Consider the following 13,941-nt stretch of genomic DNA (forward strand, 5'->3'; position numbering starts at 1 on the left):
AATTTATTTATATCTTAAAAAAAAACTAAAGAAATCCATATTTTTTTCTAAAGCTATACATTTTCTATGTTTTATTTTTAAAAATAAAAAATAATAATAAATTTGTAAAAAAACTGATTAAAAAAATTAAAATATTAAAAATTATTATTTTTAAATCATTTTTATAGATGGAAGATAATTTAAACATTTCGTATAAAAGTTTCTGCCATTTCTATTTTTCAAAACAAAATTCAAACAAAGCCCGAGATTCTATATTCACAACCCACCAAAGTCTGTTTTTAAAAATAAATTTTAATAATTTATTCTCTATAAGTTATGAAAAAAATTCCTAAAATATTTTTTCATAGCTTCAACTATTCATCAAAATACTCAACAAAAGCAAAGATTTCTCAAATTTGAAAATTATTTTCAAAAATAGTTTCGGGCATGTCCTTTATAGTATATTTTTACAGCTCTCTTATAAGCCTGCTTGAGAACCCGAAAACTAATTGTGGAACCACCAAGGCCCAACTCACAATCATTTTTGTTGACTCCTTTGAACTCGAAAATATTTTTTGGATCTTGGGTTTTTCCCAATTGTAGAAAGTACCCAAAAAATAATTGCAGCAAACTGGAAAGAAATGGTGGAGTTTCCACAACCCCACCAAGAAAAATGGAGACTCACAAGAAACTCTCTCCAATTTTCCCTCCTGGAAATAGTTTTACTAGAAAAGTGTTCCTGCAAATTCTTAGAAAATGCATCTTAAAAAGGAATGTATGAACAACATATTGTGACCAAATGGGAGGAAAGGAGACGATGAATAACTCAATATTGAATATCCATATCAGACTCTGTCATCATCATCATATACAATATTCTGTTCTATTTTTAAGTACTGAAGTTCACCCATCTCCGAAGGGTTCTCTTCTGTCTCATGAAATCATATATAAATCATACAACTCAGCAGAGTTCCACCATGAGAGAAGGAATACAAGGAAAATTTTCTCAAACTAAACAGTTGCTCAGATTGAGGTTCTTCCATCCACTCGGGTTGCAGGAGTTAAAAGTGGAATAGCAAAGAGGAGCTTCCAAATGCTTTCAATCAACTGACCACTTCTTGTGTAGTTTCTGAAGCTTGAGTTATTCCAGTTCCTTCAAGGTCCTTGACAAAGGTCCTGAGACAGCCGTTAATGATACGGGGTGCTGCCCCATCACAGAACCGTTTTGCAAGATCAACAGCCTTCATGAGCAGCCAAATAAAGTGTAAGTGATGTGGAAATGCACTTGACGGGAAGATCATGACTAAAAGATAATGAAAAGGAAAAAGAATTTACTTCATTAATAACAATCTGGTGTCGTGTTCCAAGTACAGCTATTTCAGACATTGCTAAATGGAGAATACAGAGCTCCAAGATCCTGCCTGCTGGCTCATTCTGAGTATATCAATAAAAAATTTATATCAGATATTTGTGGTGTTGGTAGATTAATAAGGGTCATATTATCAAATTCGTTGATCTAAATTCTAATGAGTAGCTTACAGATGTCAAGATCCATAAGAAATCATGGGAAAAAAGGAAAGGAATACAGTGGCTAAGTTCTGCAGATCAAGAAAGTAGAAGCAAAATCTTGGAATAAAAGGGAAGAAAAAAAGCTTGGATACATGGACTTGACTACTTATAAAGAAAAAATAGCAATTTGAGGCATACATAGATGTGATATTCAAACAATACAATGCTACCAACCAATAGAGCATGTGTTACAAGTAAGAGCATTAAGTTTGTGCTCCCTCACCTTGGTTGGAGATGAATTAATAGTCTATCTAATTATATAGAACCAGAAAATTATACATCTAATCGTGTATACATTCATATCTCAGCACAGCTCAACAGAGCCTTAATCTATGACACCGGGGTTCAGTTATGTAACATGCAACTAAAGGTTCTAACTGGCTGTCTGCCACAACCATTTTCCCTTCTACAGGCTTGGACTAGTTGTCTCAAGATGAAATGCTAAACATGACACACGTGGAATCAAATCAAGCAGTCTAAACTTGAAGGGACAACATATCATCGAAGTTAGAAACAAACATACATACTCGTATATTAATATAACAATAGCACCAACAATCATATTTATACATGAGAATACAAATATTAATCAAGTTGAAAATTTTCCAATTTTTTATTACTTCTATGTTCTGGATGACGTGTTTTTTTTCTTATCATATTTTTTAATAAACTAAACAGTTGAACAGAGAACTTAACACGGGTTCAGCATACAAGTTTACTTCTTTTTTCCCTTTATAAGCCATGCATTTACATGGCAGGGAAGATAGGAATGGATGTCAACATTTCAAGAAAGAAGAAAAACATAACACCTGGAAAATAAATCCTCTATTATTGAAGTTTTTTTTTTTTTGATAGGTAAATCCTCTATTATTAAAGTTGTGACCCAAAAATTATAGCAATTCTTAAACATAAAGAACCATGCCAGGATAGTACAACCCCAGCATGTCATGCAATAAAAAACTGGAAAACAGATGCAATAAAAACTGGAAAACAGACCTTCCAATTTGGTGGGGCAACTTTGTCAATAACAAGCACATGACTGTTCCACTTATCCACAACTGCAACCAAAAGTTTCCTCGTGAAACTGCAAAAAGGCATAAAACACAGTTAGCTCTCCTTGTCCCTCTCTCACACACAGACGCACACAAGTGAAAATTAATTACTTATATAATTAGAAGTTTACCGCAAAATTAGTTTGCCATAAACCAACTTTGGAGGAGCTGAAAGAACTTCTGCTTCTGAAAGACAAGGAACAAAAACTTGGTTCATGCCTCCAGTAATAAGAAGAGTAACGAAAGGGCAACAGAGAAAATAACCACTTATGGAAAGCATTAGAACAAAACATGTAAGACCAATAGCATATAGCAAACCTATTAAAACTGGAACTGAAATAATTCATTCCTCCTTAGGAAGCAACATTTTGTTTAAGTTGGAGTTTAAATAGTTTATGAGACCCAAAATAATATTTTCATTCACATTCCAGGTTTAGTTAATTTCATATAAGGTTCCTTACCACATCTAAGCATTGTGTCTTCTTGGTGTACCCCTAGGACCCCTACATTAACTAAAGCCGCTCACTTGAATGTTTAACATTAACTTCCAACTAATGATATGGTATTTAGTTCAATCTTGGGAATATATTCATGGAAGCATAAGTTTGAATTGGCCCAATGTTTTTTCTATCCATGGTAATCAAATTACACTAAAATTGAAATACGAACGGAAAAAGACAGGAAGGAAGATGATAAACCTCTGTTGGAAGAGAAAAAGACATATGTCAAGTGAAGAAAGGAAAAGGATTGATAATGCAGCTGTATATATATTTTTTTTATCAATAAGCAAAAAATGTATTGCAAAGAGGCGCTAAAATAACGACTCACAGAATTACAGAAAAGAGACACTCACCCCCTTACAAAAGGAACCAAAACAACAAGGAAAAAACAAAAAAACCTTCTCCTTCATCGCGAACACACCCAATCTACAAAATCTATTAAGGTCGAAGGACCATTTTTTATCCACAATTTGGTTTCCGACCAAAGTAAATACATAAAAGAAGCTTTCAGCCTTTGGATGGACAGCACGCTATCCTCAAAAGCAATTCTATTCCTTGCCTTCCAAATAACCCAAAACAAGCATAATGATCCCACTTGCCACGTCACCTTCCTCTTCTTACCCACAAAAGAGCCCCTCCACCCTAAAAGGGTTTCCTTTACTGAAAAAGGAAATACCCAAGATACACCAAATAAAAAAAGGAGTAACATCCACACTTCCCTTGTTTTTTCACAATGAAGGAGGAGGTGATCAATCGACTCCTCACATGTTTGGCATAGAAAGCATCTATTAGCTAAAGCCCAACCCCTCTTTTGCAAACAGTCCAAGGTTAGAACTCTTCCCCACGAAGCCTCCCAAGCAAAGAAGCTTAATTTGGGTTGCACACAAGAGTTCCAAATAATCTTCGAAGGCAAAGAAGCAAGAGAAACTGGCTGCAAAGCCCTATACAAAGATTTTACCGAAAAAATCCCATCCTTTGAATCCATCCACCTCACCTTATCCTCCTCATCCGCACTAACCTTCTTCCCACCCAAGCAACAAAACAACCTTTCCACTTCTTCCAACTCCCAATCATTGAAAGGTCTATTGAAACCTTCTTCTCATCCAAGCAACAAAACAACCTTTCCACTTCTTCCAACTCCCAATCATTGAAAGGTTTATTGAAACGAGGACTCCAACTTCCCTCCCTTTCCCCCGCGGCTGTCCAAACTTCATTTACCCAAGCCTCTTTAGAAGTTGCTAGAGCAAATAATGAAGGGAAATCCTCACACAAAGGGGTGGTTCCACACCACTTGTCTTTCCAATTCCTCACCTTCTTACAATCACCCACCACAAAGCCAAAAGAAGGGGTTACTAGATGTCCCATCTTACTTATTACTTTCCACAACCCAACTCCATAGGCCTCCCTAGCCTCACAAGAGCTCCACCCTCCTCTTTCCTCCCCGTATTTCCTTCTAATCACTTGGTTCCAAAGGGCCTTTCTTTCACTTGCAAAGCGCCAAACCCACTTGCCAAGGAGAGCCCTATTGAAAGTCTCAAGACTCTTAACCCCCAGCCCTCCTTTTCCTTTTTCTACACACACAATCGGCCACCTTACTAAGTGCGGTTTTTGCTCAAGAGCCCCACTACCCCACAAAAATCCCTTTGAATCTGCTCCAATCTCATTCTAACTACCCTAGGCAGTTGAAAAATAAATATAAAATAGATCAGCAAATTGGACAAAGTACTTTGAATTAAGGTAATCCTCCCCCCTTTTGAAATGTACTGACGTTTCCACATAACCAATCTTTTCTGAAATCTTTCTTCTATTCCATCCCAAGCGGCAGCAGATTTAAAAGGAGCACCCAACGGCATTCCTAAGTAGGTGGAGGGCAACTTTCCCACCTTATAACCGAACTCATCAGCCAACTCTTCCACATTTTCAACTCTACCAACCGGAATCAGTTCACTTTTTTCTAGATTCACTCTTAACCCTAAAATTGCCTCAAACAGCCAACACAAATACGTCAACTGCTCCTCCTTTGCCTCACAAAAAATCAACATATCATCAGCAAACAACAAATAAGAGACTTGGACCCCTTCACCCTTTCTTCCCCGAACCGAGCATAGCGACAAAAAACCTCCAGAAACTGCTCTCTTCAGCAGACAGCTAAAAACCTCCATTACAACTATGAATAAGTAAGGGCGAAAGGGGGTCTCGTTGCCTTAAACCCCTTGAGCTTTGAAAAAAATCCAGTAGGACTTCCATTCATCATAACTGAAAACCTAGCAGTAGATAAACACCACTTTATCCATCTACACCACCTTTCCCCAAACCCAATCTTCTCTAACACAGCTAAAAGAAACGACCACCTTTATATGCAGCTGTATATATAAGATTGTGATGTTGGCACTATATTTAGCTAAGGCATTGGAAATGCTGTTAGCTGCCCACAGAAACCAAGAGGACAAAAGCTTCAACAGAAGAAATGAAGGAACTAAGGGACAACTTCTTAAAGCAAAGAGATGAATGCATGCTACAAGGTTCTAGAAGCAAATAATCACCAATGCTCGGTCTTCTTCAACACTAATAAACATGAGATGCTTTCAAATAGAGAATTTTAAGGATTTAAGACTTCATTGAGGAATTGTGAGTATCTTGATAGATGAAAATCATGACATTTTCATATTAATTAATAATTCACTGTTGGAGATTCTCCTCCAAGTATAAACCATTAATGCCAAGGGAAGGCTTGAAGGACAACTAGAAATAGTGGATAATGCTTCAAACAGTTGTTGCTTGAAACCTGGGCCAAAATGGTGTGTGGACTGAGAATAGTCACACGGTACATACTATGCAACCTCCTTTCGAAAACATTATAATGGGGTGCAGTTAACTAAATTATTCAAATATTATGTTCAAAATCACCAACTTTTCCCAGCTGAAATGAACAGAATTGGTAGGATTACATGAAACCAACCAGGCAAGCAACCATTTAGAGCATTAACACAGTAATTTTAGCCACAAAATATAAGTTGAAGTACCTGAGCACATGTGAACTTATACTATAAACAAAATATCTACATCAACTAAACACAAACATAATATCATGTATTTGGAGGTCAAAACCATTCTAAATACAAACATAGCAATGTGAAGAGAACACCCAAATATGTAAACTTGGAGAAAAAAAAATAAAAATAAAGACTATGTGGATTAGTAAAACTTGGAAGCTAAAAATGCATGAAGAAAAAAACATCAAAAGTGACAATGGGCTTATTTAGCAACATTTTTGCAAAACAGCTGTCAAAATGCAGTGTCTGAAAGCCATTGTTTTCAAGAATAAAATTTTGTTTAGAAACTCAAATATAGAAAAAATTTTGCAATTCTTTTTAATAATAAAATTCCATTTAAAAACTTAAATATAGAAGAGGGTTTTTTCGATTTATTCTCCTATAAGATACTCATGCACTTAGTAGAATGCAAAAGTTCCAAACTTATTCTTTATGTTTTCAATTATTTCTCTGAATACTCTAAAAAAAACATTTTTAATTTATTCTAAAAACAACCTGTTCACAACAAATTATCCAAAACCTCTTTTCAATATAAATTTGTCACACATATTTCTTTAACACTAAAAGACACCCTTGGCAAAAGAAAAGCAGTAGGATGAACCACCATACACAGTTTAAACTGCACAAATGCTTATTTACCAATTGCAGACTCCTTCTCATTATTACGCAGAAGCTCATCCGCTTCCTCTACTGTCTCCGTCGTGACAGGAGGTCCTCCAAAGCTCATGTGATTGTATTCCAACAGTGAGTCTTTATCGAATTCATATCCTGGTTCTGCATGTAAAATACCATGAAAAAAAAAACTAACAAATTAAACAACCATCACCTTCAAAGTCTCTAGTACTATAATGCCGGCCCAATTGCCCCCAAATGAAGGCTTTACCTCTTCTGGCATTCATTCGCCTCTCGAATAACCGAACTGGATCAGACCCTTCTAAACACGCCGCATAAGCAATTAGTCTGTCGATGAAACCCAGCAAAAAAGAAACGATAAGGCCACTGTTTGGTTGGTGAGAAAATTGAAGGAAGTGAAAGAAAATGGGATGACTTACAGAGCGAGCTCCCTGGCGGCTCTTGGGCTGCAAAACCTACCACTCTTATCAATCCTGGGTAACATTTCTCTGGGCTCTGAAGGCTTGTCCAGAGGCTTTTCCACAGTGAGGGCGGAGGTGCGGAGAGAGGTCCGAGGAGAGGATAACAATTTTGAGTTAATTAACAGTTTGGTAGGAAGAGGAGTGAGAAATTGACAAGAGGAAGAGTGATTGAAGTTGAAAATGAAATGGGGTTTTGACGAATTTGAAGAGCAGAGAAGAGAGTTCGCGTCCATTCTTCCCTTCTTCCTCTTCTCCCTCTCTGCCTTTCTGGTGCGATTTCTGAAACGGCGCTTACAATATCTTCTAAGTTTATTACATTACATTTGTCGAAAATTATCACCTTGCGGAGGATATTTTTGTTGTGATTGAAACGACACCGTTTTCGCTCTTCTTGTACTTCAAGTTTTTGATATGTTATTTTTAAAAATAAATTTATGAGTACTTTTCATTAAATATTCTAATAAATAATTAAATATTTTGATAGACTTTTTCTTTAGACACCAATAAAAAAATTACTCCATAGATATTATTTTTAGAATACCTATCTTTATTTTTACCGACAGTCCATCATTTTAATTAAATCTTATTATATCTTAATTTATTATAATTTGAATTTAATTAATACAATTTATTAACTCTATCCAAATTAAAATCATGTAATGAAAACAAACGGATTCTCGATATCATTTTATAAACTTCTTTAATCTATATTTATAAAATTTTAAATTGTAAAATTTTCCTTTGAAAATTATCCGAGAAAATAAGGAATTTTTAAATTATTTTTCCTTTTTATTGTCCAGGAAAAAGTTGAAGAGTAAAAAAAATGTTTTTAAAGTTGATAAGAAAAATAAAGATTAAATAATTAAAATATATATATAAATTTGTAATTAATTTTAATTATACTTGAAGCAATATTATTATTACCCTTAGTTATTTTTTCTTATTTAAATGGGAAAATGATAATTAAGACTCGAAGGAGGTTGACCATTTATGGAGCCAATACGTCACGTTCCGCGTAAATGAACCTTTGACTTTGTTTTAAAAGAAAAGTCAGCCGTTGGATATGGAGAATCCCGTGGGAGACTCCAATCGGAGGGCAGAGGACGCCTCCACAGTAAATGTTGGAAGGCACATGAATGTGAAACGTGGGTAGGTAGAGTTACCGGACTGTGTCAGATGAATATCACGGCCTTAGAGGTCGCATCGCATCTCCTTAATATATATAACTGAACTCATTGGCAATCACGCCATTCATCTTCATATTGGTTTTCTTCCTGACCGGTTCTCTGTTTCGTCGATCCGTGATTTGGTGATTTTTGCGATTGATTTGTTGTTTTTGAGGTTCCTTCAGATCGTGGATTGAATTGAGTTTTGATTTGGCGAGTTTTGTTGAATCGGACGCAGTTTTGATCTGAATTGAATTGAATTGAGTGTTGAGAGTGAGGTTTTTGGGAGGGAGGGCGGCGAGTGATTTGGGATATGATGAGGTTGCCGATGGTGGATTGCCGGAGCTTGATTGAGTTCTGCAAGGCGTTTGAGCAGCACAAGAACAAGGCCGATTTGTTAGGGCAGTCGGATCATCATATCCAGTCTCGTGGAAAGAAGCGTATCGATTCTCTGAACCCACTCGCCCATCCGTTTTGCCATCACTCTCCTTTTGCGGCAATCGACATCGTTATCTTGCTGCTGGCGCTCGTTGCCCTCGCTGTTTTGACTGCTCCGTATCTCAAAATCATTTTTCGGGAAGTTTGGGAGATTCTGCCCACGGTAGTTGCTGTCGTTGGAGATGTGATTGGTGATGCGCCTGTGGCGTATGTGTTGGGGATGGTGATCACGTTTGCAACTGCGATTGCGGTGTGGGAGATTGTTAGTCTCAAAGCGAGAAAGTGCGGGAATCCTTACTGCAAAGGTCTGCGCAAGGCTGTGGAGTTTGACATTCAGCTTGAGTCGGAAGAGTGTGTGAAATACTTGCCGCCAGTCCCGAAAAATGCGTATGGATTACAGCCGTTGGAACTGGGGGAAGATCACAAGGAGCTGGAAGCAGAGTTGAAAAGGATGGCCCCGCTAAATGGTCGAACTGTTCTCATCTTTAGAGCTCCCTGTGGATGCCCAGCAGGTAGAATGGAGGTTTGGGGGCCTAAGAGAATCCGTAGAATCAAGAAATAGGCAAAGAGTTTTTTCAATAGTTAAATGCTTTCACCTTTTAGTCATATGAATAAATGATCAGTTTTGAGATTGTTCAAGACTAATTCTGCTGATATGGAATAAGTGACGTCCATTTTGGTCTAGTAGCAGTCACATTTATCGGGCAATCTTAATTCAGTTAACTTTTTTATGTGGTATGGTTAGATTTAATGGAGAACCCAGCTCACCTTCTTCTTGATACTGCATGAAATTATCATTATGATTGTTTTATTATTCCTTCATAGGCGAATGATTGATTCATGGAGATTTTTGCTTTTTTTCTTCCATTTCCATTAAACTATTGTTAAAAACAATGGATTACTGTGGTAAGCTTGCATTCTATAGATGTATACTATCATATTAATGGAACACTTCTATGGATGAAAAATATGAATTGCTAGGACTTACCCTGGTAGTTTTGGGCTGGATAGAGAAACTCATGTTAAATATTTTTTCATGAAAGTAAGCCCTCTATAAGAAGGCATATGAAATTTCTATTAAAGCATGTCAAATTTATTCAGTAAATTAAGGGAAAGCACCAATACAGCTGAGGGGACTTGATGAAATAAGTTGTATTCTGTAATAGAAGGAAGAAGGTTTGGCCAAACAAGGCCTCAAGTGCACCAAGATGTTTTATTTTTTTATTTTTTTGATCAGAAACGAAGAAAAGTATATTAATAGAGGAAAAGATACAGGAGAAAGAAGAGATACAAGAGAAAGAGAAGAAACCAAGAGAAGAATGAGAGGTCCTTCCCACAAAACAAAAACTAAACAAAAGATAAAACACCCAACTAAAGAAAACTAAAAACACAGAAAAACTCCAACACTCTCAAACTTTTGAAACGCAAACCGCAGTCCAGTTGAATTATAAAACACTTAGAGGAACTCCTCTAAAAGCTGCAGTACAAGAGGCCCAAAGAGAAGAAAAGAACAGAATCAAGTCCCATAACATCTCTTCCATTCTCCCTTTATCCTCAAAGATCCTATTGTTTCTCTCTTGCCATACCATCCATAACAAAGTAAGGCAAGCGATTTGCCAAAGTGTCTTGCCTCTTAATGAGTTCCCCAAGCCTTTAAAAGCAATAACCAACATGTCCTCAATACTCCTTGGAGGAACCCAAGCCAACCCTGCTAGATTGAACAACTTGTGCCAAAGTCCAATGGTAACAGGGTAATGAAGAAAAATGTGGTCTATCGATTCTCCATTTCCTTTGCGAAGAATGCACCATTGAGGATAGAGGGATTTGTAGGGTCTTCTCAATTGCAACTTGTCATTGGCGTTTACCTTCCCATGTGCTACTAACCAAGCGAGGGCCTTAACCTTTGAGGGGGCTTTTGAACTCCACAAGAACTTGGCTGGAAGGAACAAGATAGGATTTGAGACTTTTGACAAGGCCAAAAAAAAAGATTTCACTGAAAACATGCCTGATGATGACAAAGACCACGCTCTTGAATCTGCCAAAGAAAGAGAGAAAAACACTAAACTAAGGGAGGACATTAAACTCTGAAGGAGATCAATCTCTGAATCAATAAGATTGCGATGAAAATTAAAATTCCAAGACAGTGGAAAGGAATTGCCAAGGACATTTGAAACAATGAGGTTTTTCACATAAATAACTCTATAAACTAAATGTATATAGAGTTTATTGTTTTGCTTTTAATAAGAAACTAAATGTATAGCCATTTCTTTGATAATGACTTTGAAAGCTTGTGATTTTAGGGTGCCAAGACATCAGCATTAGCATTCTTGAGGTTTACTATTTTATCTCATTTAAAATAAGTTACATGCTTCGAATGGGGAAGGGATCTAGTAAAACTATTAGGGACATTCCTATGCTGGGATGACATTGAGTTAGTTCAAATAGGCAAGGAAAAGGAATATAATAATGATCGCTAGATAAATCTAGGAGTCCTCACCGATACATAAATTTTAAAAAATAGCCTGTTTGAGGTTGCTATTATATATATGACACAAAGTCACTAGGTTGGGAACAAGGGTTTAACAGGGGAGGAAAAGTTTGAGAGAAAATTGATTGGTTTATAGAGGAAGTATTATATCTTGGCTTCTGACTGAAATTTTATTTTGGAGTACCGAGATTAAGGAAAAGCAGAGTTTACAATTCTTTGACTAACTACTTAGTTTGTTCTATCCCTTTCTCTCCCATCCTCCATCCTTCTCCCTCTCCAATAGAAGGAATTTATGAATGAATATACTCTAAAAGTATACAAGGACAAAAAGAAAACAGATGATAACATGATATCAAATCATGGCTTGACACAAAGAATTCACAAAATCAAATAAGGTGGCAAGTAACCAAGAACATATATAGTTGAAAATTGAAAGTTTTCCTTGCTGAAATTAGAGAGGTAAAATCCTCAAAAGGTTTTACTGTTGTTCTCTCCAAATACTCCAGAAGATAAGAAGATGAGCCACTTTACATGAATTAATGAAAGCCCAAATAATCCTTATACTGCCAACATTTCCAATGATCTTCAACTGATTTTGGGAGAACCCAGTATGCACCCAAGATGAGATGTGTTACATATATAAACCTAATTGTGGGCTATGACATAAATGCCTTTCCCCGCTTAATAATATTCAAACTAATGTGCGCAGGGATATAAATGCTGATTGAAAACTTAATTGTAATAAATAAAGGACAGATTCATTACAGTGTCTCAACACTTCCTTGTAACTGAAGCATTTGTGCCTTCCATTCCAGTTTGGGTTGCACGTATGACTTTTAACTCGGCTTTGATAGATTGATTGGGCAGCTGATTCTGACTTAATGAATATACTGTTCTCTCTGGAATCCATATAAAATTATTATTAGTAATATATATGGCTGCCTGGTTGTTACCTTTGACACTTCTATTTATGTATAAAATCTTGTGTTTGTGTGAAAATGCTGCACTAAATACATCCTTTAATCAATCTCATTCCTGCCACTTCCCTGAGGCATTATATCATCAATATATAAAATCAACTCAATATATTTATATTCATGAAGAAACACTGAATTTGAGCGACCATGATACCAGCATGATCGAACATATAAAGGAGGCATTAGGGGAATGCTTTCTTTGGCCTGCACACTTCCTATTAATGAGATGATGGTGAACTGGCAGTGGTGGTGATATGGTCTCAACATTTCATGAAGTTTGAAGAGGATTTGAAATATACAAATTCTAATGAGGTGATCCATGGGATTGGAACAAATTTAGAAACTTTTGTGCCCTAGTTTATTGCTTTTCCAGCTCTCTAGTGTCATGTTTGTTTGCTGAGAACATGGGAGAAGAACCTGGAACTTGGAAGTTGGAAGATTCTAAGTTCTTTCTTTTTCTATGGCTTCTTGGCTATTGAAGTGCATGAAGAGTACAGGATTGAAGGGTAACTCATGCAAGTTTCTATGTAAGGGAAGCCATTTCCCCCCCCTCTTTTGTTCCTATTACAATTTGACTATTTTAGACACAAGAAAATAGAATTGGATATCTTTGATGTGTTGAACATATGTTGTCACAACTAGGGCTGAACAAGTAGAATGGGGTGGCAATGGGTTAAATAATTACTTGGTGCCCTGCATATGAAGGTTGGCATGGAATATTATTTGTCAAACTGTGGATATGAAACATACATGCATTTTGATAAAATAGAACGATATTGCTTACATATTTGCTATTTCTGCAATTTCTTTTGGGCATGAGCAATTTTTTTTTTTTAAATGGAGATATTTCCCTTCTTCCTCACAAAATAATTGAACTAATATTGACTTTTAATTACCTTTTTTGAAGCTTGGTGGTAACTAACTTTTGTTTTTCATAGCCATACATTTCTGTTAAGCAGTAAGCTTGAACTTGTTGGCCACAAGCAGGAAAAATGCAGCAATTAGAACAGAATTCTTTGAGTGCTTCAACTGTTCTACTTATCATTTGTGCTTATGAAATATAAACTTGGGAGTACTGTTCAGATATGACAATTTAATTTCACCTTATGTTTGGGTTGCAGTTAGTCTGATGGATGACTTTAATAAATTCCATGTGGAAACATAAGCTAGTCTTTTGCTTATTTCAAGTCTTTAGAATCTTTAATCATGTCTTTTTTGGGAACTTGGAAATATGGACATGCTTGATTTAATTACAGGTTATGTTTGCACTCCCAATCAATTTGATGGATGGCTTTAGTTGCAGGTGGGAGCTTAAGCTAGTAGTTTTGCTCATTATCAGTCTTTAGAATTTTTTTTTTCATGTATTTTATGCTTCTTTGATGATTTTGACAATGCAATGTTTCTTTTTCAATATGTATATATATTGCCCTGTTTGATATGAGAAAGTTTTTGATAATTCTTAGGAGCCACAATAATTTTTCAATAGAGATTATTGCTGGATCATTAAAGATTCTTGTCAAATATGGCTGTTGTTGATTGTCACTGGTTGGTGGAGCAAATGGCTGGCATGGATGGTCATCCTTGATTGGTGCTAAGCACAGTATTGAGCATATCATTATAGCTGT

The 13,941-nt window shown here is 36.2% G+C and overlaps 2 protein-coding genes across 2 annotated transcripts; one reads left to right on the forward strand and one right to left on the reverse strand.

The window, feature by feature from the left end:
- Positions 1 to 781: 781 nt before the first annotated feature.
- Positions 782 to 7,553, reverse strand: LOC117917160. The gene is made up of 7 exons (XM_034833414.1): positions 7,206 to 7,553; positions 7,037 to 7,113; positions 6,793 to 6,927; positions 2,732 to 2,786; positions 2,545 to 2,632; positions 1,315 to 1,413; positions 782 to 1,220 (listed from the first exon to the last, which is right to left on the reverse strand). The coding sequence occupies exons 1-7, from the start codon at positions 7,478 to 7,480 to the stop codon at positions 1,083 to 1,085; spliced, it is 867 nt and encodes a 288-aa protein (XP_034689305.1). The 5' UTR covers positions 7,481 to 7,553; the 3' UTR covers positions 782 to 1,082.
- An 890-nt stretch (positions 7,554 to 8,443) lies between these two features.
- On the forward strand, positions 8,444 to 9,632 carry LOC117915781 (uncharacterized protein At5g19025-like). Its single transcript, XM_034831461.1, has one exon. It carries the CDS (start codon positions 8,727 to 8,729, stop codon positions 9,411 to 9,413), a length of 687 nt encoding a protein of 228 aa, XP_034687352.1. The 5' UTR covers positions 8,444 to 8,726; the 3' UTR covers positions 9,414 to 9,632.
- The last annotated feature ends 4,309 nt before the right edge of the window (positions 9,633 to 13,941 follow it).

This window comes from Vitis riparia, chromosome 6 (assembly GCF_004353265.1).
Source record: "Vitis riparia cultivar Riparia Gloire de Montpellier isolate 1030 chromosome 6, EGFV_Vit.rip_1.0, whole genome shotgun sequence".
Classification (NCBI taxonomy): Eukaryota; Viridiplantae; Streptophyta; class Magnoliopsida; order Vitales; family Vitaceae; genus Vitis; species Vitis riparia.

Bases quoted from the DNA above. Each gene is read 5' to 3' on its own strand.
- LOC117917160 (XM_034833414.1), bottom strand. From the start codon at position 7,480: ATGGACGCGAACTCTCTTCTCTGCTCTTCAAATTCGTCAAAACCCCAT. The intron at 6,928-7,036 runs GTAAAGCCTTCA...TTTTACATGCAG, and splicing joins GCGAATGAATGCCAGAAGAG to AACCAGGATATGAATTCGAT. The intron at 1,414-2,544 runs GTCTGTTTTCCA...TGATATACTCAG, and splicing joins TTGCCCCACCAAATTGGAAG to AATGAGCCAGCAGGCAGGAT.
- LOC117915781 (XM_034831461.1), top strand. From the start codon at position 8,727: ATGATGAGGTTGCCGATGGTGGATTGCCGGAGCTTGATTGAGTTCTGC.